The sequence below is a fragment of the Protopterus annectens genome, chromosome 9.part0 (assembly GCF_019279795.1).
Source record: "Protopterus annectens isolate FY-2018-M chromosome 9.part0, PAN1.0, whole genome shotgun sequence".
NCBI classification, from domain to species: Eukaryota; Metazoa; Chordata; order Ceratodontiformes; family Protopteridae; genus Protopterus; species Protopterus annectens.
In genome coordinates, this window is record NC_056743.1 from 1,320,056,069 (window position 1) to 1,320,083,804 (window position 27,736).

Here is a 27,736-nt window from a genome sequence, read left to right on the forward strand (position 1 = left end):
GACTTGTTTGTGTGTTAGTTTCCAACGTATAGTTCTGGAATGACTGACTGGCTCCAAAATGTGTTGGATAGATTAGATAGGAAAACAAGAAGGATGCTTCATGCTCACCAAATGATTTATAAAAATCAGTGTATACCAAGATTATATATTCCCCATTCCAAAGGAGGGATGGGCCTCCTTGAACTTGATTACATGTATAGATCTGCAATCGTGGGACTCCACACATCTGCTGACCTCCCAAGACCCAAACGTAGCGAAAGTTTTGAAACGTGAGGCGAATATATCTAAGATGACTAACCTAGCAGAAGCATATCTGCATCAAGCAGGATTGGAAATCAAACCAAAAGTAAAGTAGATAAAAATCTGGCAGCAACTGAATGTGGTAAAAAAGCAAAAGAAAGAATATTAGGTGAAGGACCAGATGAGAAGGCAAAAAATGTGGAAAATGCAGAAATATAGTTGCAAGTATAGAAAACGTCTGGAAGAACCTCATGTTGCTCAGGAATGAACACAAAGGAATGGTTAAGGAGAGATGAATTCAAACCACGAGATTAAAGATTAATATTGGAGGCCCAAGATAGTGGGCTATGTACACACTGGTTTACAAAGTCCATTGAACATGTGGGAGAAATGGACAAATGTAGGTTTTGTAAAACCGAATTGGAAACAGTCGCACACCTCATTGCTGGTTGTGACATACTAATGGCAGAAAGACTGTATACTGGGAGACAAAATAATGTGGCAAGACTGTTGCACTGGGGATTGTGCAAACATTATGGTATTGAAGTGGCTGAAAAACGCTGGAAACATGAGCCACAAAGCATCATAGAAAATAATGAAATTTATATCACATGGGATCACCCAATACCAACAGTTCAAAAGATAGATGCTAAAAAAACAGATATAGTGGTCCATGAAAAGAAGAAAAAAGTAGCACTGCTTATTGAAATCGCCACACCCAGTGACTACAGTGTCTTGCGTACAGAGACACACAAAGTCATAAAATATTGCTCATTGAAATCACCACACCCAGTGACTACTGTGTCTTGCATACAGAGACACACAAAGTCATAAAATATCATGATGTGCAGGCAGAAACAAAAGAAGTGTGGAAGAAAGATACCAAGACAGTTCCAATAGTAGCAAGAGCAGCGGGTCTTATAAAAAAAAAAAAATCTGCAATCGTATTTAGATACGTTCCCCATCCATGTAACCCCATCCGAATTGCAGGAGGAGTCATTACTGCGCACATTGCGGGTGCTGCAAAGAGCACTTTTGGCTGACAAAGACAAAATACTAATTTCATGAACTTTAATCATACTTTGACTTAGGAATGGGGTCCATTCCCTTCATGGTATTAGAAACCCAAAAGATTTGGAGTAATTAAAAAGGGTTGACATTAGAAGGCAGAGAAAGAAAAAGTCTCAATCTCAGACATTAGGGGAGGACAACAGCATGCCCCTGCAAGACTGCTGATGCAAAGGCAGCACTTTTCTTCATCTGATTGTCCAGTATGTAATGCTTGCAGAAGGTATGACTGGAATTCAGAATGGCAGTTCCACACATGCTTTGGGCCGAGGCATTATGGAAAAAAGATGCTGTTGCAAGGTGCTGGCCTACTGAAGGGAGGCCCTAATTTTGCCCAAAATAAAAACAGTCTGCACTGTTTCCCCAACAGAATGGACTGGTCAAAGTCTAAAATTCACAGTCCTACTAATGTAACAGCTACAAGTGTAGCTAGGGCTGGGGAAGGGGACAGCTGCAACTGGTGCAAGATGTCTCTACTCTGGGGAATGGGCCAACAGACTTATTTCTGCTCTTCAACTCAAGACTCATTGGGTGCCAGAACCAAGAATGACACCAGGAATTAGAAGTGCCATAGCTCTGGCTCTAGTAGTAACCCCCTTATAAGAAGCATCAGACCAGTAATTTTTAATCCAGCAAATACAAAAAAATAAACTGCGATTTTCATAGAAATACAGTGAATATTGACACTTGCATTAAAACCATTAAAAGTGCTTTCGCTGGGGAGCTCTGTCACACTGTACCTCCAAACTCCTGCTACTTGTGTATGTGTACTGAAATCACTTCACCTCAGAGTACAAGCTATCCCCCACCCCAAAACGGCAGTGAGATTTACACCATCTCCCACCCTTGCCACTTCCATATACTAACTCTGTGACCTCTGTACCTTGGTGTAAGCCAGAATAAGGTATCACAGCCAAAGACTTGCCTTATTCATATGTTGATGTACTTAAATAGTCCTTAACAAAAGTTGTAATATCCTGTTGTTCATAACAGAATAAAACAGATGAGTGGCTCCTGTCATAACTAGCTCTTATGTTGTAGATAGCTTTTCCCACAAGTAGCCCACTGTACCAAGTTTGGAATCCTGGTAGGATGCAGTTGCGGTTCAAAAGACAATGGAGTGGTACTAAACAGTCCCAGAGCGTAGTCTTATGTCCTACACCAGTGATGGTGAACCTATGACGTGTGTTAAAGGTGACACACCACAACATTTTGGGTGACACGTCAGTGATCACCATCACCCGAGTTACCAAAGACACTGCTTTTGCATTCGTTGTGCATGTGAAGTGTGAATGATTTTGTGCCAGGAGCCAGTTCAATAACACTGCTGCAGAGATAAGGAAGTTATTAACCTCAAAGACCACTTCAATATACTTTCTTGATAAGAGCCTGCAAAGGGCAGTGCTGACATTGTTTTCTCTTCATGGTTACACTTCTGCAAAGGGCAAGTAGTCTGCATTTCTAAGCATATGCCGTTTTACATTTCTCTCAACTGTCCCTCTTAATCCCTCTTAAAACTGGTAACTTTTTACACTTAATAATGACGATAATGAGATTTATAGACTTATTTGACTTCAGAAAATGTAAACTAATTCACGCTCATTTTTTTCTGTCAGTGTCTCAAACTAATAGTACTAGTGGTTTTAAAACTATCCATGTCTCTCATTTCTAGATTTGGTCCCGATTCTGTTGAGATTTATTCCTGCTATATTGAGAGTTTTGCTTTTTTTTTTGTTGTTTTTACACACCAGCAGAATCAAGTTAGGCATTTTCTGAATTTTTGACATGCTGAGCCCAAAAGGTTCGCCATCAGTGTCCTTCTACACTATGGAGTATTCTGAACATTCAAACTAAGAATAAGATTCAAGTCTAGTGGAACTGGATTAATAACCACAGTAACTTTGTCAGTGATATATGGGACCATCCAAGGCTATGGAGCTTGGACATAACTAAGTCCACACAGGGATCTTATATTTTTTGGTGGCAATTTGCAACTACCAGAGTTACAACATTTACATTATAATTTAACAGAGAATTACTTCTCTTTGGGAGAAGTGAGGTGATGTTAAGTGGGTATGCATTACAGATGTGGCCATCACAGGCAGCTATGTATGAATAAGACTGACTGTGTTTACAACCAATCATCAGTGCTGGAGTGGGTATGCTACTGTATCACTACTGGGAACAATATATAAAAGCAAAGTCTATGGAAGATAACCTTAAAAAAAATCTCCCAAAAATGTTGTAACACACAGAGCCTGAAAGAACAATAAGTTGGACTAGAGTATTGGAATGAGTTGAGTACTGTACAAACATTTTGTTTGCAGTATATAAATTAGGGTTACCATCACCCCAACTAGTGTGTTATGCTACTCTGTATTACAGATTTTAATGTAAATCCTCCAAAATTTTGTATGCTGACATGTGATGTTCCTGTTTTTTGAAATGTGATGCCCCTTTTTTCCTTTATAAAAATTTATCATCAGATAAAATTAATTCTTTAACATTGAACTGCATCCATTAAAAAAAAACAAAAGGCTGCAAAATAAGAGAAACCTCTGTCATCTCCAGTTTTGTGTCACACACTGATTTTGTATCTTATGACTGCAAGGATTAACACCTTACTTAAAAATGGAAGAGCGTTTTTCAGGTAATGATCCCTATGCATACATAGCTACTAGTGAAAATAAAGCCACTCAGCTACAAAATGGCCTTCTGTTCCCTATTTTATATTAAGCACTCCGAATAAAATGTTCTTGCTGCACTGCTGAAACCATATGTACACTTGTGTACATATATGTAACATTTAAAAATCTCAAAGGATGACCAGATTTGACTGGTCTCATTTTGAGAGATAAGATAATCAAAATAATTTTGATGTCTCACTTGAGACAGTGATGTTGATGTGTATGTCTTTGTAATGGCCTCTGAAATAACATTATTAAACACACTAGTGGAGCTCTGCAGGTGATCAAGGCACTGGTTCAAGAATCCTCAGAGAAGTGGGGATTAAGACTCTGCACTGGAGCTGCACCACAGTTCTGTAAGCTGGGGACAGTTGGGTCCAACCCCAGGGGTTAGACCGGCTCCTTAGAGTGGCTCCAGCTAGGGGGGGGGGGGCATTTTAGTACCAGGTTTTCAGAAAAAAGGGAGAAAGAAGCATCCAAGCAACCAAACCTGACAGTTACAGTGCAGACTGGGTGATATACACAAGTCTATTGACAGGTGCATAATATACCCTAAAATTCTAAAACAACTAAATCACAAAAAATTGAAAAGTCACAGAAATAAAATACAATACACTAACAGTCATTAATCACCTGTTTTTCAGATATCATGCATTTAAATATATTTGTGCAATGAAGCAAACACCTCTGGAACATCAAAAAGAGGACAACACCCTGCCATCTCATGCCCTCACTACTAATACAGTCCAACTTGGGGTTGCACAATACTATAGAAAGAAGGCAACATGATTTAGTAAAATCAGAAATTTCCTTCTCTAGTGCAGTGTTAACAACTGCAGTCAGAATGCATTAGTAGAAGGTGGATGCAATATGGGCTTTTCCCATATTCTGCAAAATATTCTAAATATATTAAACAAAACAAAGGGCAATCAAAACGAATGGATGTTAGTATTCACAAGGATAAAGGTTATTTTAAATCCAAAGATCACAGGAAAAACACCTACTCCAATTCTTATCTCCATTTTTCAAGTTATCACCCTTTCTACCAAAAAAGAAGCATTGTGAAAGGGCAGTTTGTAAGGATAAGTAGGATGACCTCTCTTGATAGTGACTGAGCAGGAATGTGTGGTTTTAAGGGATATGTTTGAGGAGAGAGGCTATTGTGTAAGGACCGATTAACGAAGTTCAGGGTGAAGTGTTTAGAGGAAGAAGGGATAGATTTGCACCCATTTTAGGAGTGGACACCCGTATTTCTGATGTTAAGGAAGATTCTAATAAAAATCCCCCGAATGATAATCCCATAAGATTAGATGATTCTGAACAACCATTTGTTACAGATTTCAGTGGAGACGCTAGGATTATTAGGCACATTATGCAGAGAGAATAGACAAAGTTCCCTAGCTTGTCAGACCTCAAGGCGATTTCTGGTAACCCTTTTAAATGCATTTTTAGAAAGGGTTTCGACATAAAAGATCTGTTGGGAGTTTAACAGTAAAGGAGGGGTAAGAGCTAGTAAGCTAGGTACTTATAAGTGTGGTTCATGTCCACAATGTCTTTACATAATTAATAAGGAATCTGTTAGTGTAGGATCTTCTGGTGGTATTATTAGGAGTAGACCGTACAGCACCTGTGACACCAATGGTCTTTTATACCTGTGACACCAATGGTCTTTTATATTTGGCCAGTTGTGACAAACGCACAGTATTTTATGTAGGGAAGACTGGGAGAAAACTTAGAAGGCTATATGAACATATGTATGATATGAACCTATGGACCTATATAAGAAATAAGAATCAAAATAATGCTTTATTTAAGCACACTCTCAGTTGCCCTTCATTTAAATTTTTGTTTTTTTGTTTTACATGTCATACCAGTTGACATTAGGGGGGTTTGTGGGAGACAAAGACTGAATATAGGGAATTATACTGGCAGATAGTTTTGGAGGCCAGCAAATCACCTGGTATTAATGACACTGTCGCCCTTGCCCCAGTCCTGAAAATGAGAGCTGCAAAGTTATGAGAGGTTGTAGAGTATAATTTTTACAATGTGTACATTATATTTTATTGGGTTTCGTGCTTATTTAGTAAAACTGGTATGAATGACTTTTGGACAGAAGAAATGGAAGTGGCAATCCCTAACGGGAACAGCTGAAAGAAGAAGGTAGGAATGACTTTTGATGCACACAAAAATGTTTATGGGGTGCAATATACAAATAAACCCACTAGATGGTGCTAATATTAAGGTTAAAACGCTGTAATAGGAATTAATAGCTTTGATTCTCATCATACTCCAATTTTGATATTTGTTTAGCTTTTACTCCAATTAATCACATTTTATTATTAAACATGGTTTATTTATGTTATTAAAATGCTTTGGTTAGGAGATTTTTTTTTAAGATTAGTGTAATGGTACTTAGGCTTTTTAAGAATGTAGTTTAAATTTTGATAGATTATTTAATAGCTGAATGTTTATTTGTGATAGGTTGTTTGTAATTTTAATTGTATAAAGGTTTAATTCGAAAGAAGGTGTTATATATCTGAAGAAGTCTCAAAGGACGAAAACGTGGTTTGTCGTTAATGCATTTATGTTTTTAACTTTGTGCTTGTGAACAACATTTACAGCTGGACATTAAGCCACTTTAAATTTGCCCAGTCGTCGGTTTTGCCCAGTTGTCGGTTTTGATTCCACTTTGTTTTGTTTAACAGTTTATTTATTGGGCATTTTCTTCCCCTATTTTGTTTACTGTTCTTAAATATATGCCGTTTATGACAAGTAAATCTCTCACACAGTTACTCATACTCCCCTCCCCCAGTACTTACACTGGCTTGCAGGTCCTCTGTTTTGTTCATAAGATCGTCCAACTTCTCACCGCGAGCAAGAATGCGGTCAACATTCTGGGTCATGATGTTCTTCACACCCTCCACCTCACTTTGAAGACTCTTAACCCGGTCTTGCTGCACCCCCCCTTCCTCCTGCAGAAGAAAAAAGCAAAATGAAATATAATTAGTAAAGTGCTGCTTTAGAACTAGATAGACAGAGATCACTTACTAGTGTACAGGGTTATCTAACCATTTCAACTGCTGCCAGGTAACACCCACACTATGACATCTACCCTGAACAACTGCTTGGGGGTAAGCAAGAAAAACATAATGGCCTAATAGTTATTAAATATTTAATATTTTTGTTAGCAGATCAAAGCAGGCTGTTGTAGTCCTACCATGTAATCTAAATGGTGGTGGTGGCAAGTGCGAAAGAGCAGGGTGTAGGCAATTGCTTTTCCACTTTTACTTCTACTCCTTAGTCTGCAAAGTTTAAATGCTTCCAACCTTATGGTAAGGTACTTGCAGCATCAGCCAGTAATCTTAACTCAACACCACACTGCAGCCATTCTGGAACGCTTAGAATCTTCCCCAAAATAAATAGTGCAAACCATCATTGCTCCCACAGCAGACTTATTTCTGAACATACTACCAAAGCTTCTCCAATCATGGTACCAGACACTGGATGAATCCCACAGCTCCAAGGTTGAAGCATACTTCACTTATGTGAAATAAAATCTTTCCAGCACATGGTTAGGGAGCTAGTGCCGAATTCAGCTAATTCTGATGCAATTTAAGATAACACTGTCTTGTTTCATCTCAGGTACTTAAAGCTACACGCTTTACAAAGTAGTTTATGAACACCTCAATGTTACTTTAAAGAAGCAAACTTCCAAAACACAGGCTATACATTATCAAAAAACAAAAATGTAGTCATGTTTCATTCTTAAAAATGACCACAATTTTAGAACAATATCTGACTTCAACCCAAGAAACAGTCAGCACAGAGAAATGAGCAAGAAATCGGAAAACAAAATGTGGTGCTCCTTATTAAGGAAGCATACAGTACCATTATACACTCTAACTTGAATGCATTCCACAAATTCTTTTGTAGGGCGTGATTAACAAGTAATGACTGGGATACAATCATTCGGCAAAGGTATATTGGCCTAACGTCAGACCCCACTCTCAACTAATCAGCTGACATTACAGCTAATGTTTCTTACCTGGTATGAAATCTCCCACCTTCTCTCTCCCTCAGGACATTCATCTACTTGTAGAAACACACTAATTCCCAAATTAGAATATGCATTTCCACTCCTTTACTTGCACTCCTCCAAAACACAAGCTTCGAATTACAGTAAATAAAATATTCATATTTGTACTTTGCGCTGATCACAACACACCACCGTGACTCAACTGGCTCCCCATTGCAAAAACTGTGCCTCAATTCTCTTCCTCACGCCGATACTCAAAACTCTAAGTCAAGGTACTGCCCGCCACTGGAAAGATGACTCACTATCAAAGAATCGAACTACAACCTCCATAACAATCTACCCTAACCAGACTGAAATTCAAAGCATGCATAGAAGAACGAGCCTTTTCCAGCCTAGACCCTGCTCTTTGGAATCGCATCCCAAATGAACTTGGAAAAATCCAGATCCTCCAAGGTTTCAAAACTGCAGTACATGAACATTGGACCAACAAATGTAAACAGAGATAATTTTGCCTGGCTCTTAAAAGCAATACAAAGCTTCACAGGTATTTGATTACAAGGCTCTACTTATTAGTCTGTTACTGTCCGTTATCACTGCTCTGAGATTATACTTCTGTAACTGAAATGCCACCATCCCTACTTTGATAGGAGCCAATAAAATGCATTCTGTTGTGTACAGGACATTCTAGTATGTTCTTGCCACTCGTGTTTGGTGATGCTGTTTATCTTTGTACTTAGTTGTATCATGTATGCATCGATATTGACACTACTAACCTTGTACTTTACCATATATATTATGTCACTGTTTAATTTATGCATATTACTGTACCTCCTGGTACCTGGGCTGTAACTGAAGTGTCATCAGACCAGATTTAACAAAGGGAAAATAAAATAAATTACTAGCTTAACACTACTTCTGGGTATGATACAACAGGACTAGTTAACAACTTGTATATCAATACTTGTTTTTCATTGGGGAAAAAACTTAATTCAGCAAGACTGCAGAATTGTGGGAGTAACAAAGCTTTTCTTTTTCTTCAAGGTTGTGCGATCTTGGAGTTAGTTTGTTTACAGATGAAGATATGTTGGGAGTGCCGGGGGGGGGGCTTTTTTAATGTTATTTGTATTGTTGTAGTTTTTCTATAATGGTTCTTTTCACTGTAATGAGTTCCTTATGTTCCACTTTTCTACTTTCTGAACTACAGAGATGTACATAAAAGGCTAGAATTCCTAATGATGTGTGGTCACAATCCTACAAACAATTCTCTCCTTAATAAAACTAGTCACAAAAAGTCTGACAGCAACATACACAGGAAACATATGATGCTGCTAAGCCTGCAACAAACTATTTCAAATGTGCTGAATAACAAAACTGCTGTCACTGGCCCATTTGCACGAGCAATGAATTAAAAGGTAAAATATCGGCATCTGAAATATTATACACTGTATCGTAATTCAATGGACACTGCCTCTCTCAGTGGTAATAAAATTATATTAACACCTACGTGCTTCAACAGTTATTCAATGTACACCAAGTAAAAGGGAAAAACTGGGAAGAGATCACTGAACTAGAACAGAAAATGATTCCCAACATAAAAGGATGGACAGCTGCATGCAGCCTAATACATTATATAGATCTCAATCACTCACATGGTACTATCTCCTATATATAAAAGGCAGCTACCTGCACTGAACACCTCAGGACTCTAGTATTACAAAACTGATCTGAGAGGGGGAAAAGATGGACACTGAACTGCACAAGAAAAGAAAGGGCAGGGCAGAAACCTGTATTCAGTGGCAGCTATTGCTTCTGTAAAGCAATCAAGAAATATTTTGTTGGTCCACAGAAATTCAAATCAGACATTAAATTTTATTCAGTTTATTTTCCAACTTCTTGTTTAATCAAATTAAGGGCTGTGCAAGCTGCAGCCTATCCTAGCACTCTTCCAAACTCCAAAAATGAAATTACAATGAACCTACCACAGCTTCTCAATTCCAGGGCTCAAACTTTGGAAGTCCCTGGCCTCGCACATTAAATCTTAATACAAATTCCAAACACATTTGAAGACTTACTTGGGTTTGCAGACTCTGTGCAAACACTTCACCTATACTATAAAACATCCCCTAACTTCCAAAACATCCCCCAACTTCCTGTCCTTTTACTGTAAAGGCTAAAATCTACTATAAATGTATATTTATTCACGTGACACTGCCTTTCAACACAATACTACCTTATTTACTCCTCTTTTTTTCTTTCTTCCCCTACAATATTACTCAAGTCCATATACTTTTATTTTACTTTTCATTTTAGTATTCTTTATTGCTATTATTTTTCAAATTATGTAAAGTCATTTATGATGTTAATCTAGGGTTTCCAGTATTCAGCAACTGTGTAAAAAAACGACTACATCTGCCTGCATCTTCATTCATGCTATTTACAAGTTCAGCCCAGGAGATTGCAAAGGTAAACAGCCTACAAGATCAGGATTCTAGCCTAGTTAAACAAATGAATAAATAAATAACTCCCAAATGCTAAAGGTGGTCTGTCGCAAAAACATTCAATATTGACAGAAAAAAAGACAGAAAATCCACCCAAGGTTGGCCAATCAACGAAATCCACAAGTGTTCCAATTAAAATGTAGTCCTTTAATACGAATAAAACTTCGACTTGAAAATAAAATAAAAAACTCAAAACTGTCCTTGAAGATATCCGATAAGCGCTTTCGACTGTTGTCTTCCTCAGATCAATACGATCTGAGGAAGACAACAGTCGAAAGCACTTATCGGATATCTTCAAGGGACAGTTTTGAGTTTATTTTATTTTCAAGTCGAAGTTTTATTCATATTAAAGGACTACATTTTAATTGGAACACTTGTGGATTTCGTTGATTGGCCATCCTTGGGTGGATTTTCTGTCTTTTTTCTGCCAATAGTTAAACAAATGGGTGCAAGGCAGTAAATGTAATCCTGGACAAAAAGCAATCCATTGCTGAATGCACTCACATGTACACACACACACACACACACACACACATGTACACGTACGCACACGTACACACACACACACACATGTACACGTACGCACAAGTACACACTTACGCGTACACACACACACGCACACACGTACACACATACACACACACACGAATTTTTAAAAGACTGAGAATTCACATATGGAATAGTGTTCTGGGAGTAAAACATCAGCAAAAACCCACTCAGAGATGGGGGGTATCCAAACTCTGCACATTAGTACTTCAGCCATGAATCAAACTTCTGTGGTTCTGCAAAGTTAAATACTGTGCTAGTGTACTGCCCATGCAAGTTATTTTTACCTAAAAAGTAAAGTTCAAAACTTAAAATTTGTATTTCAAAGAAAGCAGCAAGAATGTTAAACATCCAAATTGAATTACGTCAGATTCTGCATTATCCAATACAGTAACATCTTTTCAGAAATCGATAAGAATTATATTATGTGGCACAACTTAAGATTTCTTGAGTTGGAGAAGAAATATGTAATGACATTTTATTCAAAGAGACTTGCAGACATGGAGTAGCCCTCGGGGGATGGTAGGTGCAAAATGCTTAGCTTTGGAGTAGAAGAAAGAAGCCTACTGGTGGCAACATGATCAGTAGCTGAAGCTACATGGGGACATGGCAGACTAGATGGGCCTGGTAGCCTTATTAAACACAGTATACATCTCTAAGCTATGTTCTGAAAAAAACTAAACATTCAAGTCCATGTATAAACCGAAAGGTGCTATGCCAACAGGCTCAGGGCACAAGTACTGCCAAGTCCTCTAATTCAGCAATGCATCTGCAGCCCTTCAGAGATTATGCACCTTTCTGTTGCAAATGCCTTAGGGGAAGGACACGTACACATAACAAAAAATGCTAAACACAAAGCAATCCAATCCAGTATCCCACTAGAGCCGAATTACTCATGGCTACAGATACATAAACAAAGCTTTTCAACATTCATGTGAAATCCTGCAAAAAGAAGAGGATACATCTTTAGGAAACAGAATACACTTCCAGCAAGTGCTACCTTTTCCCAAAGCAAGCAGCAATACAGCAGCAGACAAGGAACTCAAATGGTTTGGTGCCAGAGCACTGCACTGCTCAGGATACACACAGTTTAGTAAGCATTCAATAATGATGCAATCCTAGACATAAAAATGCTGAAAAGTAAAATGTTTGAAACTGGACTCTGTGGAATTTCTTCTGCAAACATAGATTTGGTATGAGATGTAGCAATATATGCAAACATCTACACATCCAGGCACATTAAACTGAAGAAAGGTCTCCGAACCCTGTTAATGCATTTCTCAGAATGTTCTGATAGAAACATGCTATCTAGACTGGCTAGTAATGCGATAACTAAATGTCTGGCTTATTCATTTCATTTAAATGAAAAAGCTTTACATATATAAATAGGATGCTTTGAACAGCTAGTTGACATGTAAAATTTGTTTCTCATTCATACTAAGAAACATGTCATTCTTGCAAAAAAATACATAAAACAGGAATTTTACCTGTGTGAATTTCAAAGTATGGTTGTGTGTAACTATGTATTTTATTTATTTATTATTTTAATATGCCAGTTCAGTCTTGTCCAAATCAGATGTAAATTTCAGGCATCCACACTGCCCCAAAACAATGTGGCAGATGCATACACAAACTAACACACACCCTTACCAGGGCAAGTCCTTAAAAAGATGGGCCTTCTAATGTCAGCACAGCTGCACTTGCATCAGGCAAAGACAGTTTCTGTTGTGCAGCAAAGAAGCTGTTGAACTGGTCTGACTTTACCCATCTTGCATTCAACGGCCTAAATTCAATTTACATGACATCATAAGAACAGATGTTAAAACTACCAATATGATACAGTCTGAGAATGGGTGCTCCCCTCCAGAAAAAGGGGATATGTCACCATGTCCCAATGCAGAGACAGCGTGCCCAAACATTACGAGTGCATGGAAGAGGAGGGAGAAGTTTGGGTACGAAAAAGCATTTTTTGAGAGCAATATGGTTCCTTTCCCACTAAAGGTGAAGATGTGGTACTATCAGACTTAAGTATACAATTGTACACTCTTTCATCATGAATCATGCAGTCTTTGATGGCACGTATGAAACACTTTTAAATACACCTTAACACCCGCATGTGTGTTTTCTATTGTACAAGAACATTAATTACCTCCTGCTTGAGCACTGCAATTGAACAGAGTGGTTCTGTCAGCCCAAAACGTGGGTAACAGTCCAGTTTGCCGGCAACCTGAAAATATTCAGTATGGCACAGTATTTTCAATTGCACATTTCCATCCCACTAATGGTATCACACACTTGGCTAGCAGGAAATTATTTTAAAATAAACAGTCATGTTAATATACTAAGGAACAAAAAAAATCTAGTCAAGGCTTTTTTTTCTTGCAGTTCTTTTTTTAAATAAATACTAGAATTTACTGGAGGAATACCACCACACAGCAGAATTATGAAGCGCTGATGCCAATGAAAAATACGAGTGCTGTGAGGGAGGCAGTAACTGTGTAAGGTATGATTCTGCTTTAATGTACAGTCAAATGGTCTTACAGGAAGCATGCAGAAATTCTTATGCATATACATTTAATGTTGTATGCATTCGCAAGTCTTTCTCCAACTGCGGAGGTGGTCTTTCAATCAAGCATTTGACATGACACTATACAGAATGTCCGATACAAATAACATGATAGTAAAAATGGTCACAAATTGTAAACAGTAAAAGTCCACTTGGAAAAAGAAGAATTACTTGTGGATTACTACAGGGTTTAGTACTGGAACTAGTCAAGTCCACATTTACACGAGAGACCGAAGATTCACAAGAAAATGCATGCCTAGGTCTTTGTGCATCTGTCACAACGGCAGTTCTGCAGATGCACAACAGAGACTTGAGAAAACAGGAATGAAAGCAGACCACAGAGGGTAGACATCAACTTGGAAGAAAGAATTACTAGCGAGTTACTGCAGGGTTTAGTACCAGAACCAGTCATTTCTGCATTGCTACAAGTGGCAAAGAAGATCTATAAGAAAATGCACATAATTTATGCTGCTTACACAAATCTCTTACAGGGTATATACTCAACAGTTGGTAATAGGATAACTTGAGAAAGTTGGAGTAGTAGTAACAAATACGGCAACTTAAATTCAATGTCAGCCAGTGCTGAAATACAGATGGATAAAGCCCCAACTATGGCCCAAACTACCTAGGTTTAAGTAGCAGCTTGGGTATCTGAGGCGCTGGCAAATGGAGGATGAACATACCCATCTTGGGTCCACCTTATTATTGATCTCAAGTGTGGGCTGGGAACACAGACAGCACTGTCCTTAACTCAGCCAATGCTCCATTGTCCTATCAATTAGATGGGATGATATGCCACCATGACCCAATGCACAGACAGCTGGCCTCAGACATTACGAGTGCATGGAAGAGGAGGGGGGAGTTAGGGTATATAAAAGCAATCAATGACAGCAATATGACCCTGCCCCAAGTGCCACAATATCCTCATACCCAGAGCATGAGGAAGAGTTAGTTCAAGAGTCAAAAGAAGAGTACAGTCCACAAGGAGAGGTTTTGGAGACAGCCAATGTTCAGCTGCGGATGGTGATAAAAGACAAAAAAAAAACCCTTAAAATTAATGTGAAGCCATACAAACTGTTCTAATCTAGGAGAAAAGTATACAAATGGAGGGGAAGTAACAAAAGCACAGCAACAGAGGAAAGGACCATTGGGATGATCATACCACATGACCTTAAGATAAAATAGCAATGTAAGAAAGCAGTAACACAATGCCAGAGAGCCACGGGTCAGATAAAACCACTACAAAACAAGAAGCTTTTGTAGTGTTGTGTGGACTAGTGTGCAGTTCTGAAGATAGGCACACACGATAAGTATCATTTTGCTCATCTGCGGATTAATTTTTCTGTATTTCATAAAAATTCTGCATTAATTGTTAAATTTCTCATACTTCAGTACAGTTTCAAAGCTGAACTGTTTCCACTGCTACTGTAGTACAAAATTACATTGTCTGCTAATTTTACGGAACAGTAGTATTTAGATTGTTTGGTTTCCCCGCACTTGACCTACAAAAAAAGAAGTTATGTACTCATCATAACGTTCCATCCGTGTTGTCCATTTTCATTCTTCCTCAACGAATGGGTTTGGATCCAATCCCTGGATCAGACTCTGCCACTTTCTAAAGATTCTAGAATCCAAATCTCTAGCTCCTCCCTTACCCATAATGCCCCTGACCACTACAATCCCTCAGATAGAGTTTGCTGCTGTAATATACATTACAATCCTTAAAGTACACTAACAATGATATGACAGGAAAGTGATAGCTGAAAGATCAGGAGCTCAAACAGGAACTATGGTTCCCAAACAATAATTCTGTCAGGGAAGGAGGGGAGAAGTTGAGGAAAAATGAAAATGGACAACACAGATGAAACATTATGGAGAGTATATAACAACAATGTCATTTTTATTCGTTCCTCAACAAAATGGGACAGAGTCCCCAGCTCCGGTAACCTTGGGTGGCCTTCATGGAAGGATGTTCAGAAGAGACGTGGAACCAAAGGCAGCTCTGTTTCTGGAAATAATGTCCATTTTGTAATACACAATAAAAGTATGAGGATTAGACCAAGTGGCAGCTGCACAAATTATCATCAATAGAGGCTTTAACCCAAAAAGAAAGCCGATGTAGACATGGACTTGGTTGAATGCACTTTACGTTGTCTTGGCAAGGTTATACCTTTTAAGAAGTAAACATAAGAAATACAGTCCGTTATCCATTTAGCCAGTGTAGTTTTTGAAACTGGTCTTCCCATTCTTTTACTAGTAAAGGAGACAAATTAGTCATTTATTTCTAAATTCCTTGGTCCTGTGAAAGTAGAAACAAGGTTGCCTATGTACATGAAGATGAAGGGTATATTCTCCTTGTTTTCAAATTTGGGAAAGAAAATTGACAAACTGATGAACACTGGTTTGACAGGCAACTTTTGGTAAGAAGGAAGGATTTGTGCATAAAGTAACCCCGTTGTTTGTGAAATATCAGATATAGTGCTTTGGAAGACAGTTATAGCTACCAGAAAGAGTTATCCAAGAAAGAAACTTGAGATCTACTACAGCTCAAAGGGAGAAAATACTAAGCTTTGCAAAACCATAGTGAGGTCCCAAGGTGGAGTAGGGTCCTTATTGGAGGCCTTACATAATTTAGATGAAGCTAAAGGAAAAGCATGGCCTCCGATGTGATAGTTTGAGATGGCTGCTAAGTGAACCTTAGTAGTGGAAAAACTTGCTCTGCCTTGAAAAGTGGAGATAAGGAAATCTAGAACAGCTAGACACAGGGCAGTAAAGGAATCTAACTCTCTCTGAAGAGCGCAAAAGGCAAACCTTTTCCATTTACTTTTGTAAATTCTCCTAGTCGAAGGTTTTTGAAAAAAGATTATGATTTTTTGAATTGGGAAGGAAAACCTGGAATGTCTAGTTTTCATCGGAACTGGATAAACCATGCAGTCAACTTGAGGCCTGCAATGCCCGGGTGAATCTGCCCTGATGGGTTAGATATGTCTGGACTGGGATCCAGCATCCAAGAACGACGTACTAGATGAGACCAAAACAAGGAGAACCATACCTGTTGAGGCCAGAAGGCAGCAATGAGGATTACTGTACTCTTCAACAAAAGTGCTTTCTGAAGAAACTTGGGGATGAGAGGTAGGGGAGGGTAAGCATAAAGGATATCGGAAAGCCAAACATGGACCACAGCACGCCTCAGTGACAGGCCCTGAGGTGGGATAAGGGTAAAGAACCTGCTGCATTTGTTTTTGAGGGGATATGCAAATAGGGTCAACCTTGCTGAAACCTATCTGTGGAAGATCATGTTTGCCACTGATTGGTTGAGAAACCCACTTGTGAGTATGAAGACTGTCCTGCCAAGTTTGTCCACTAGAATGTTGGATTTCCCTGGTATGTGTCGCTACAAGAAAGTGGTTGGAGCAGCTCATCCATTGCCATACTTTCACTGCTTCTCGACAAAAAGGATAGGGGATTTGGATCCCCCCGTTTGCTGATGTATCAGACTACCGACATGTTGTCCATTTGTACTGCAATAGTCCTTAGGGGGATAAAGCTCTGAAAGGCCTGCAACGCTAAAAGCACTGCTCTCATCTCTAGGACACGGATATGCAAATTGGTCTCTTGTAGGAACCACATGCCTTGAACAGTCCGTCCCAAGTAACACTCCCCAACCCAAATGGGAGGAGTCCATAGTTAACGTGGCGCTGGGGGGGAGGAAGGATAAATGGACGACCTTGATCGATCACCTCAGAGTAGATGCACCAAAGAAGTGACTTTTGGCAAATGTAAGACAATTACTGGACGTTTTAAGGGATGACTTATGAAAAGACCATTGCACTGCCAGGGTCCATTGAAAAATTCTCATGTGGAAATGAGCAGTAGGAATTAAAGTCATTGTTGCAGCCATTGATCCTAAAGCTTTGAGGACCACTTTTGCTGGGAGAGAAGGAACAGAAAGAATGTTTGATGTGTGTCTACAATGTAAGAATTCTGTTTTGAGGCAGAGGAGCTAGAAAATTGACTGTACCAAGTGAGCTCCTATAAAATCCACAACTTGAACTTGGTGAAGTTGAGATTTTTGCATGCTGATGGTGATCCCCAGCGAGAGTGATAGCTGGAAGCAAATAATCCCTGGCTTTTACTAGTAGATGTCTGGTCAGTGCAGTAAGGATCCAGTCGTCTACATAGGGAAACACTCTGAATCCAAGCAATCTCAGGTGAGCTACTACCATTACCATGCATAGGGTGAACACCCTGGGGGCTGTGGAGAGACCAAAGGGAAGGGTTCTGAACTGATGATGACTGTCTCCCTGTCGGAAGCATAGATACCTCTGAGAGTGCCTGCTCATTTTGACAAGATAGTATGCATCTTGAAAATCAACTGTGCATATCCAGTTGTCCTTCTGAAGAAGGGGCAGAATGGACAAAACCCTGGCCATCCAGAAATTGGAGTTCTTCAAAAAAGTACAGTTTTGTACCTACCATAAATGTAGATGTTAGAGTGTATACCCTGCTGCAGTCATCACACTTGGGTTATCCTGCCGTCAGGCGTCCCACAGTCGGCCCGAATTCCAAAGTCTTGGTCCGGCTTCGGTTGCTGTCGCTTCTTCCCTGACGTCAGAGCGCCAGGGGTATATCAGAGGCATCCGACGCCATTTTCTTCAATTTTTCTTGCCAGAGATGTCAGGTGCCCCTAATAGGTAGGCAAAAAAAAAAAATATATATATATATATATATATATATATATATATATATCAAAACCCTTAGGCACAAGCAAATACACCACAGAGGTAGTATAGAATAGAGTGGTAGAGATAAGTTCAGCTAGTTCAGAGGGGATGGAGGGAGGAGGATAACCTGGACTGCAGCAGGGTATACACTCGAACATCTACATTTATGGTAGGTACAAAACTGTACTATGTTCATCGTGTTACCCTGCTGCAGTCATCACACTTGGGTAGAATCCCAAAGCTAAGGATGGGAGGTGGAGTCAAACAGGGTTAGAGGAGGCTAGAAGGCCCTGCAAAACTGCAGTGGCGAAGCCAGCTCTAGTCTTAGAGTAAAGTGGTAAGTGGTAATGTTTGGTGAAGGTGTGTACTGAACTCAAAGTTGCAGCTTCCAGAATATCCTTGGTTGGCACCCCCCTGAGGAAGGCTGTAGATGTAGCTGCTGCCCTGGTAGAGTGGGGCCTTATGGTAGCAGGAACTGGTTTTCCATGGTGGGTGTAGCAAAAATGTATGCAATATCCTATCCATTTGGAAATGGTTTGTTTTGAGATAGCCTTTCCTTGTGATGCTGTAGCATAGGATACAAAAAGCTGGTCAGATTTTCTGAAAACCTTAGTTTTATACAAGTAGTAACGTAGCTGCCTGTGAATGTCCAAGGAATGCAGGAGTCTTTCTCCTTTGTTCTGTGGATTTGGAAAGAAGGTGGGTAAATGGATGGTTTGATTTAGAGCCACACTGGATACCACCTTAGGCATAAAGGAGGGGTTAGTTCGTAGAGAAACTCTGTCGATGAAAAATGAGGAAAGGCTCTACTGCCATTAGTGCCTGAAACTCTTCTAGCTGAAGTGATTGCTAGCAGCAGGGCAGTCTTCCATGATATAAACTTTAAGTCAGCTGAGAAAGCTGGCTCAAAAGGAGGTAGCGTGGGTTTTTCCAGAACAAAGTTGAGGTCCCAAGTAGGTGTTGGTGCTCTCCTGGGAGGCCTAATGTTTTTGGCCCCTCTGAGAAACTGCCTTAAGAGTGGATGTGAAAATAAGGGAGGATCCGTGTTGTAGTGAGCAGAAAAGGCTGAGGCGTGGATTTTAATAGATGAAAAAGAAAGCCCTTTGTGTAACATCTCAGTTAGATATTGCAGAATCTGAGGTATGCCAGGCTGAAGGGTATTTTGGCCTTTAGCTCGATTCCAGGCACAAAACCTTTTCCATTTGTCTGAGTAGGCTTTCCTGGTGCTGGGCCTCCTGGCCTCCAGAATAACTTCTATAACAACTTGTAAGAGAGGAGCTGGCTGGTTGATTAGGTGATTTGCCATGCAGTCAAGTTTAAGGTTTTGAGCTGGCTGTGTAGAATCTGATGGTCTTGCTGTGTGAGCAGGTGAGCAATTTGTGGTAGAATCCATGGTGGGCCCTGGGCCATATTCCTTAATAGTGGGTACCAGTGCTGGCGTGGCCAGTCTGGGGCAATGAGCATCATTCGGGGTCTCTCCATCCTGACTTTCAGTAGCACCTTTGTGAGAAGGGGTAGTGGAGGAAAGGCATACACTGTTAGCATTTTAAATTAAATGAGAGTGCATCCACTTTCCAAGCTGGATGGTGAAAAGTCCTTGTGCAAAACTTTGTTAGCTGATAGTTTTGAGGGCTGGCAAACAGGTCCATATCTGGGAGCCCCCATTTTTGAGTTATCATTGCGAATACTTGTGGATCCAGTTTCCACTCGTGGGGATCCATGATGTTTCTGCTTAGGTCGTCTGCCAATGTGTTCTTTTTTCCTGGCAGGAATTGAGCTTGTAATTGAACTTTGTAAGCCAGTGCTGTGTTCCACAAGGTCACTGCTTGCCTGCATAGAGGGTAGGAGTGTGTACCCCCTTGTTTGTTTATTACCACATTACTGTGGTGTTGTCTGCTCTTATGATAAGCTGTCCTGGATGCAAGTGGTCCTTGAAGGCTGTCAGAGCATTTTGTACAGCTAGCATTTCTTTTTGATTGATGTGCAGATTCCTTTGATCTGCTGTCCATAAGCCTTTAACGCACCGTCCTGCCATGTGTGACCCCCAGGCATAGTCCGATGCATCTGTTGTCAGTTTGCCTGGTTGGGGGAAGGGTGAAAGGCTGACCCTTGTTGAGATGACATGCCTGTGACCACCATAGAAACTCCTGTTGAAGGCAGGGAATGAGATTTATCATTGTTTCCAAGCTGTGGCTGTGTTGAGTCCATACGCTTTTTAGGTACCATTGTAATTTCCTCATATGCAGTTTTGCAAATGGTATTAGTAGTATGCAAGATGCCATGAAGCCCAAGGCTTGCAGAATTTTTCTTGCAGGGAGTTGGGTCTTTGTTGCCATTGTTCTGAAGTATTGAGTTAATTGTAGTTGTTTGTCTGGCGTCAGATAAGCCATCTGGGCCGTTGTATTCAAGCTGGCACCCAGGAATGTCATTTTGTGAGGGCACTAGTTTTGATTTCTTTTTGTTTACTGTGTACCCTAGGCAACTTAGAAGATGTTTTACAAAAGCCAGGTGTTGTAAGAGAATGTCCTTGCTTTCTGCTTGGATGAGACAGTCGTCCAGATATGGGTATATTTGAATTCCTCTGTCTGCAGTATGCAATTACTGGTGCCAGGCATTTTGTGAAGACCCTGGGCGCAGTAGATAAGCCAAAGGGCAGTGCAGAGAATTGGTAGTGGGTTGAACCTGCAATGAAACGGAGATATCTTCTGCAATTTTGTCCGATAGGGACATGCTGGTATGCCTCCTTGAGGTCCAGCGTTACTAGCCAAGCTTTCTTGTCCAACATGGGAAGAAGCTGCTGTAGTGTTAGCATCTTGAATTTTAGTACTTGCAAAAAGGTGTTTAAAATTGAAAGGTCCAGAATGGGTCTCCAAGCATTGTCCTTTCTGGGGACTAGAAAGAGCCTTGAGTAAAATCCTTGGCCTTGCTCCTGTGTAGGTACCAGTTGAATGGCTCATGTCCATGAGAGCTGTAATTTGTTTTTGTGCCTCTGCCCATTGATTTTGTGGCAGGTTTGGCATTCCTTTTATCCTTGGCAAGGTGTGGAAATGCAATCTGTATCCGTGTGAGATAATGTCTAGGACCCATTTTTCCTTTGTGATGATGCGCCAGTGGTCTGCAAAAAGTGCTAATTTTCTTCCCAAGGGAGCTGCCAAGAGGGTTTTGCTTGGCAGTTTGAGGTTTAAGTCATTGTGTTTGCCTTCTAGTGGTTTGGAACCGGTCTTCACCTCCCTTCTGTGTTGTAGTGCCCCATTGGCAAGGTTTATAAGGGATTTGTGCTTGTCCTCTGCCCCTTGGGCGCCTGTATTTACCCCTCTGTGGTCTGTCAGATGCTGGAAAGGACCAATTTTTTGTTGGCCAATTTCTGCTGAACCATGGGGGCTTAGTTAAGTTTTACCCTTATTTCTACGATCAGCACCTATCGCTCCTGTGCAAGAAGAACACAGGTGGAACCCCCGGGGTGAATTACAGTTATATTATGTCATATATGGCTTGATTAAAAGCCCTATTGCTGTGTTCAGTTTTCTACCAATTACTGAGGGGTGATATGCATCTGATCTACAACACGGTCTCTGACACAGCCCTGATGAAAATGTTTCATATTCGCAATTGACTCTCCTCTGGATTTGGCTCCCTATTCATGTGAAGCAGAGCCCCTCCATGACTAGGTTCAAGTGCAATCTGGACTGATGGGTGGGAAACTGAAAATTCAATCCTGGGGTGGAACCCATGTCACAAGAGGCAGTCTGTACAGATAGTCAAATTCCCACTTGCTGACCCTTATCATCTTTCCCTAGGGATAGAAAATTGGCTAAAATCTGGGTAAAACTGAATAGGCCTGTAAGGGCTCTTGAGCGGTTAGCCTACTGATCTCCTAAAAACCTATGAACGCTCCCTTCTTCTCAATGGCAAGGTCTATATGGAAGCAATTCTGAGAACTGCAAGTAACACAGTTTAGGATATGAAAGCCCAACAATATAACAAACACTGAATTACTCAAGGAAACAGGATACAGGAAGAAGGAAAGGGACATAGGATATGTATGATAAACCAATTACTAAATACTGAATTGTTTAATGAAATCGGTAGAAAGATGGAGGAAAAAGGGGCAAAAAAGTATAGTTGTGCACACTTACCATAAATGTAGATATTAGAGTGTGTATTCACTGTTGCAGTCATTACATTTGGGTTATCTGCCTGCAGGTAGCCCTCAGCCAGCCTGAATATCAGAGTCTTGGGATTTCTGCGCCAGATGCTGTCGCTTCTTCCATGACGTCAGGTCATCAGGGGTATAAAACATACAGCCAACACCATTACATCAGTTTTTCTTGCCCCAGATGTCAGGAGCCCCCAAAATAGGAAGCCATTAAATGGTGTGGAACACCCCCAGCAAAAAACAAATATCAATGACATAAGATATTCCAAACAAAAATGATAGGTAGAACATCTACATTTATGGTAAGTGTACACAACTGTACTATGTTCTTCGTGTTTCACTGTTGCAGTCATCACATTTGGGTTGATTCCCAAAGCTGAGGATGGGTGGAGGTAGTTAAGAAGCATTAGGGCTGGCAATCAGGCCCTGTAAGACTGCTGTGGCAAATCCAGCTCTGGATTTAGAAAATATAGGTAAGTGGTAATGCTTGGTGAAAGTGTGCACAGAGCTCCAGGTTGCAGCTTCCAAAATGTCCCTGGTAGGAACTCCTCTGAGAAATGCTGTAGAGGTTGATGTAGCCCTAGTGGAATGTGTTCTGATCCCCTGTGGGGTAGGTTTCCCATGGTGCTTGTAGCAGAAATGGATGCAGTGTGCTATCCATTTAGAAAGGACTTGCTTTGAAATTGCCTTGCCCTCTGCTCCTGCAGCAAAGATGACGAGCAGCTGGTCAGATTTTCTGAGAGGCTTAGTCATGTCCAGATAGAACCTAAGCTGCTTGTGCATGTCCAGGGAGTGCAGGAACCTTTCCCCTTTATTCTGAGGTTAGGGAAAAAAGTTGGCAAATGAATGGACTGGTTTAAAGTCATACTAGACACCTCCTTGGGCATAAAAGATGCGTTAGTCCTGAGAGAAACGCAGTCTGCATGGAAGATAATGAAGGGTTCCCCATGGCCATAAGGGTCTGCAATTCAGACCCTCTTCTTGCTGAAGTGATGGTTAGAAGTAAAGCTGTTTTCCATGAGAGGAATTTTAGCAGGTTCAAAGGCCGGAAGTGTGACATTTTCCAATAGAAAGTTAAGGTCCCAGGCTGGAGTGGGAGCTCTCCTGGGGGGGGGGGGGTCTTAAATTTTTGGCTCCTCTCAGGAACTGTTTTACCAGAGGATGAGAGAAGAGGGATGGCTCAGTATTATAATAAGCTGAGATGGCAGAGGCATGACCCTTAATTGAAGAGAAGGCTAGGCCTTTATGGAGCATTTTGGTTAAGTAATCTAGTATATGAGGTAAGCTGGGCACAGTTGTGCCCATTCCCTGAGACTGGCTCCAGAAACAGTATCTTTTCCACTTTTCCGAATAGGATTTTCTAGTACTGGGCCTCCTTGCCTCAAGAATGACATCCAGCACCTGCTTACTGAGGGTTGCTGGTTATGAGTTCAGGGGATGAGCCAGGCTGCTAGGTTCAGGGTCTGTAGCGGGGGGTGCAGAATCTGGCCCACCTGCTGGGACAGCAGGGAAGGAGTCTGAGGCAGGTGCCATGGTGGCAGAACTGTCAGACTGCGCAAAAGAGTACCAGTGCTGGTGTGGCCAGTCTGGTGCAATCAGGATGGTCCTTGGCTTGTCCTGTTTGATCTTTAGTAGAACCTTTGAGAGGGGGGGCAGAGTGAGAAAGGCATAGATAGAGAGGCTTTCCCAGGTAAAGGACAGGGCATCCACTTTCCAAGCTTGGCTGTGGGGAGTTCTGGTGCAATATTTGCTTAACTGATAGTTCTGAGGGGAAGCAAAATGTCCACCTCTGGTACCCCCCACCTGTTCCCCAAAAAAAGTTTGAATATTTTTGGTTCCAGTTTCCACTCGTGTGGGTCCATGAGATTTCTGCTTAAGACGTCTGCCAGTGAATTTAGTTTGCCTGGCAGGAATTGAGCTGAGCTTGCAGGTGCACTTGGTTGCTCAAGGCTGTGTTCCACAGAGCCATGGCTAATCTGCAGAGAGGGTAGGAATGGATTCCCCCCGCTTGTTTATGTAAAACATAACTGTGGTGTTGTCTGTACTTACCAATAGTTGTCCTGGAAGAATAAGGCCTTTGAAGGCTGTCAGAGCATTCTATACAGCTAACATTTCTTTCAGATTGATATGCAGGTGCATTTGCCCTGATGCATTGCCCTGCCATGTGAGGCCCCCATGCATAGTCGGTTTGGACAGCAGGGGGTAGAGTGAATGGGAGTCCCTTGTTGTGGTTGCAGGCCACTGCCCACCAAAGGAACTCTGCCCTTAGGCAAGGAATGATAGGAATCATTGTTTCCAGGTCCTGAGAATGTTGACACCAGAGACTTAAGTACCACTGAAGTTTCCTCATATGCAGTCTTGCATATGGAATGAGTAGAATGCATGAAGCCATGAACCCTAGGGCTTGCAGTATTTTTCTTGCAGATAGCCGGGTTTTGGTGGCTAGCAGATTGAAGTAGTTTGTCAAATGCATTTGTTTTTCTGGAGTGAGAAATGCCATCTGGGAAGTTGTGTTGAAGCTTGCTCCCAGGAATACAAACTGTTGGCTGGGTACCAGATGTGATTTATTTTAGTTGATGGTGTACCCCAGTGAAGTTAGAGGTCTCTTTACAAATTCCAGGTGCTGTAGTAACAGTTCTTGTCTGCCTGAATCAGGCAATTGTCCGTATGGGTAAATTTAAATTCTTCTCTGCCTGCAATACGCAATGGCCTGAGCTAGGCATTTTGTGAATACCCTGGGCGCAGTAAATAAGCCAAAGGGAAGTGCAGAGAATGGAGCCTGCTCTGAAATGTAGGTATTTCCTGCAAGTTTCCCTTATGGGAATGTGCAGATAAGCTTCTTTTAAGTCTAGGACTGCTACCCCGGAGTCCTTGGCTAGCTTAGGAAGCAGCTGTTAGAGAGTTAGCATTTTGAATTTTGGAACCACCAGAAAGGTGTTGAAAATAGACAGATCCAGGATAGGACGCCAAGAGTTTTCTTTTCTGGGTACCAGAAACAGCCTGGAATAAATGCCTTGTCCCCTTTCTTTTGCTGGGACAGGTTGAATAGCCTTGATACTGAGAAGAGAAAGTACTGGCTTTTGGGCCTTTGCCCACTGGTTTGGGGAGTGGTCTGGCCATCTGCTTAGGGTTGGGAATGAGTGGAAGTGGAATCTGTATCCCTGGGAAACTGTTTAAGACCCATCTGTCCTGGGTAATATACTCCCAGCTTTTGGCATGCAGGGCAAGTTTCCCTCCTAAAGGTGCCAGCACTTGGGCAAGGGTTGGAAGAGTTAAGGATAAGTCATTGTGCACTTTTACCATAGGATGGCAGCTTACTACTCCCCGTTTTGGACGTGGGACCACTCCATTGATTAGATCTGTGCATACCCTGAGACTGTAGTCTTGGTGGTCTGCTGCCCCTGAGCTTGGACTGAGAAGGCCTGGAAGGTACTGGAAAAGACCAAATTTTTGAAGGCCAATGCCTACTGAATCTAGGTGGCTGTACTTGCAAGAAATCTTTAACAGTCTGCATAGATTTAGCTTTCTCCTCCATCCTTTTGAGGACTACTTCTGCTTTACTGCTAAATAAACGCTCTTGGTTTAAAGGTGCATCTAGTAATTTTGCTTCGACATGATCTGGCAAGTATTGCTCCTTAAAGCCAAGCGTGTCTTCTAAGAACAGACCCAGTGACAGCAGCCCTGCAAGATGCTTCTAAGGCATTGGTTTACCAACTTGGTTAGCAGAATGCATTAACTCTTGTAAATCTATATGTTCTGCACAATCAGGAATCAACATTTTGTTTAATTAGCTCCATAATATGCTGCTGATACTTTAACATATGAAACTGGCAATTTTAAGCCCTAATGGCAAGAGTAGCAGAGGTGTATACCTTCTTACCCAATCTGTCTAAAGCCCTAGAATCCCTGTCCGAAGGGGTATGATTTTTGGCAGTTGTAGCCTTAATGCCTTTAGGCCCCTGGGAAATGGTCTCTGGATCTGCAGTAGGATTCTTAAAGAAGAATTTGTGGGACCCACGTACTCTATAGTACCCGTCAGGTTTCCTGGGAGCTGGAGGCAAATATCAGGGGTAAGGCTGGATTCCAAGAAGACATCTACAATTTCCAGAACAGGAGGGATAGCTAGAGGCCTGTGCTGAGACAAGTTTAAAAATTCCCTAAGTCTCTTTTTGGACTGAGAATAGTCCTGGCTCTCCCAGGGGAAATGCTCTAAGGGTTTGCAGGGTTTCATCAAAAGAAAAATCTTCTGGAGGGGAAGCAGAGGGAATAGAATCCTCTGCATCAGAACCCTCATAGGTAGATAAGGGTATGTTCTGGTAATCAGAAGTCTGAGTTATCAGACTCCTGATCAGAAGGAAAATCAGTTCTAGGTCTTTTTGAGGGGGAAGGCTGACTTTCCCTAATTAAAGTAATGAGGTCTTCAGCCATTCTAAGCATTTGTTTTTGTCGCATTTGGGTCTGAGAATGCACTTTGGTCATCTGTTTCCTAGGCGTAGTGCAAACTTTAGGCCTGAGAAATTTGGTATTTTTGGTTTGAAATGAAGTCTGTTCAACATGAAAATCAGAAGGCCTGAATACACCCTCAAAGCCGGTGCCTGCACAGTGGCTCCAGACTTATCCAAGGTAGAGACATTCACAGGTTCCATAGTCGAAGAAGCATCTCGCGGCATACCGGACTCCGAATGGGTCAGTAGATGCCTGCGAATCTGTAGAAGCGGGAATCAGGTGGACTGGCGACTAGCTTAACGGTAGCGTCATCGGCAGTTTTGGACCTATGCAGTCTGTCTCTGTCTTTATTCTTACGTTTTAATCAGAAGATCGGTGGGCGGATGGCTTATCTAAGCCATTTCGGAGTACGGAGATTGAAAGAATTTTGCAACAAAATAGCCTGACGAATAGTTCAGGCACTGAACAAGGCACAAAACCAACAGCGAGGGATGTCGTGGTCTGGGCTTAAACCAGACGATGCAGTAAGAATGAAAATCTCTGTGAGGTATTTGCTTTCCACAGGCAAGACAATTATTAATTTTTTCTGACATTGGTTAGAGCAAGAAGAAAGGATCCCCAACGGGGTACTTATCTTTTAGAAGACTTCAGGTCTGAAACTCAAAACATGAAAATTTCAGGAGGCAACCCACCTGCACTTGCGAACTGCTTCTGCTTCGGGTACCACACGGCAAGAAAGACTGATGTAATGGCGTTGGCTGCATGTTTT

The 27,736-nt window shown here is 41.2% G+C and overlaps 1 protein-coding gene across 1 annotated transcript in view; it reads right to left on the reverse strand.

Moving 5' to 3' along the window:
• VAMP8 (vesicle associated membrane protein 8) overlaps positions 1-27,736 on the reverse strand; it is a 509,048-nt gene that overhangs the window by 97,590 nt on the left and 383,722 nt on the right. Inside the window, exon 2 of the mRNA XM_044084294.1 lies at positions 6,815-6,967. Within this exon, the coding sequence (XP_043940229.1) occupies positions 6,815-6,967 (153 nt within the window). The remainder of the gene's footprint in view (positions 1-6,814; positions 6,968-27,736) is intronic.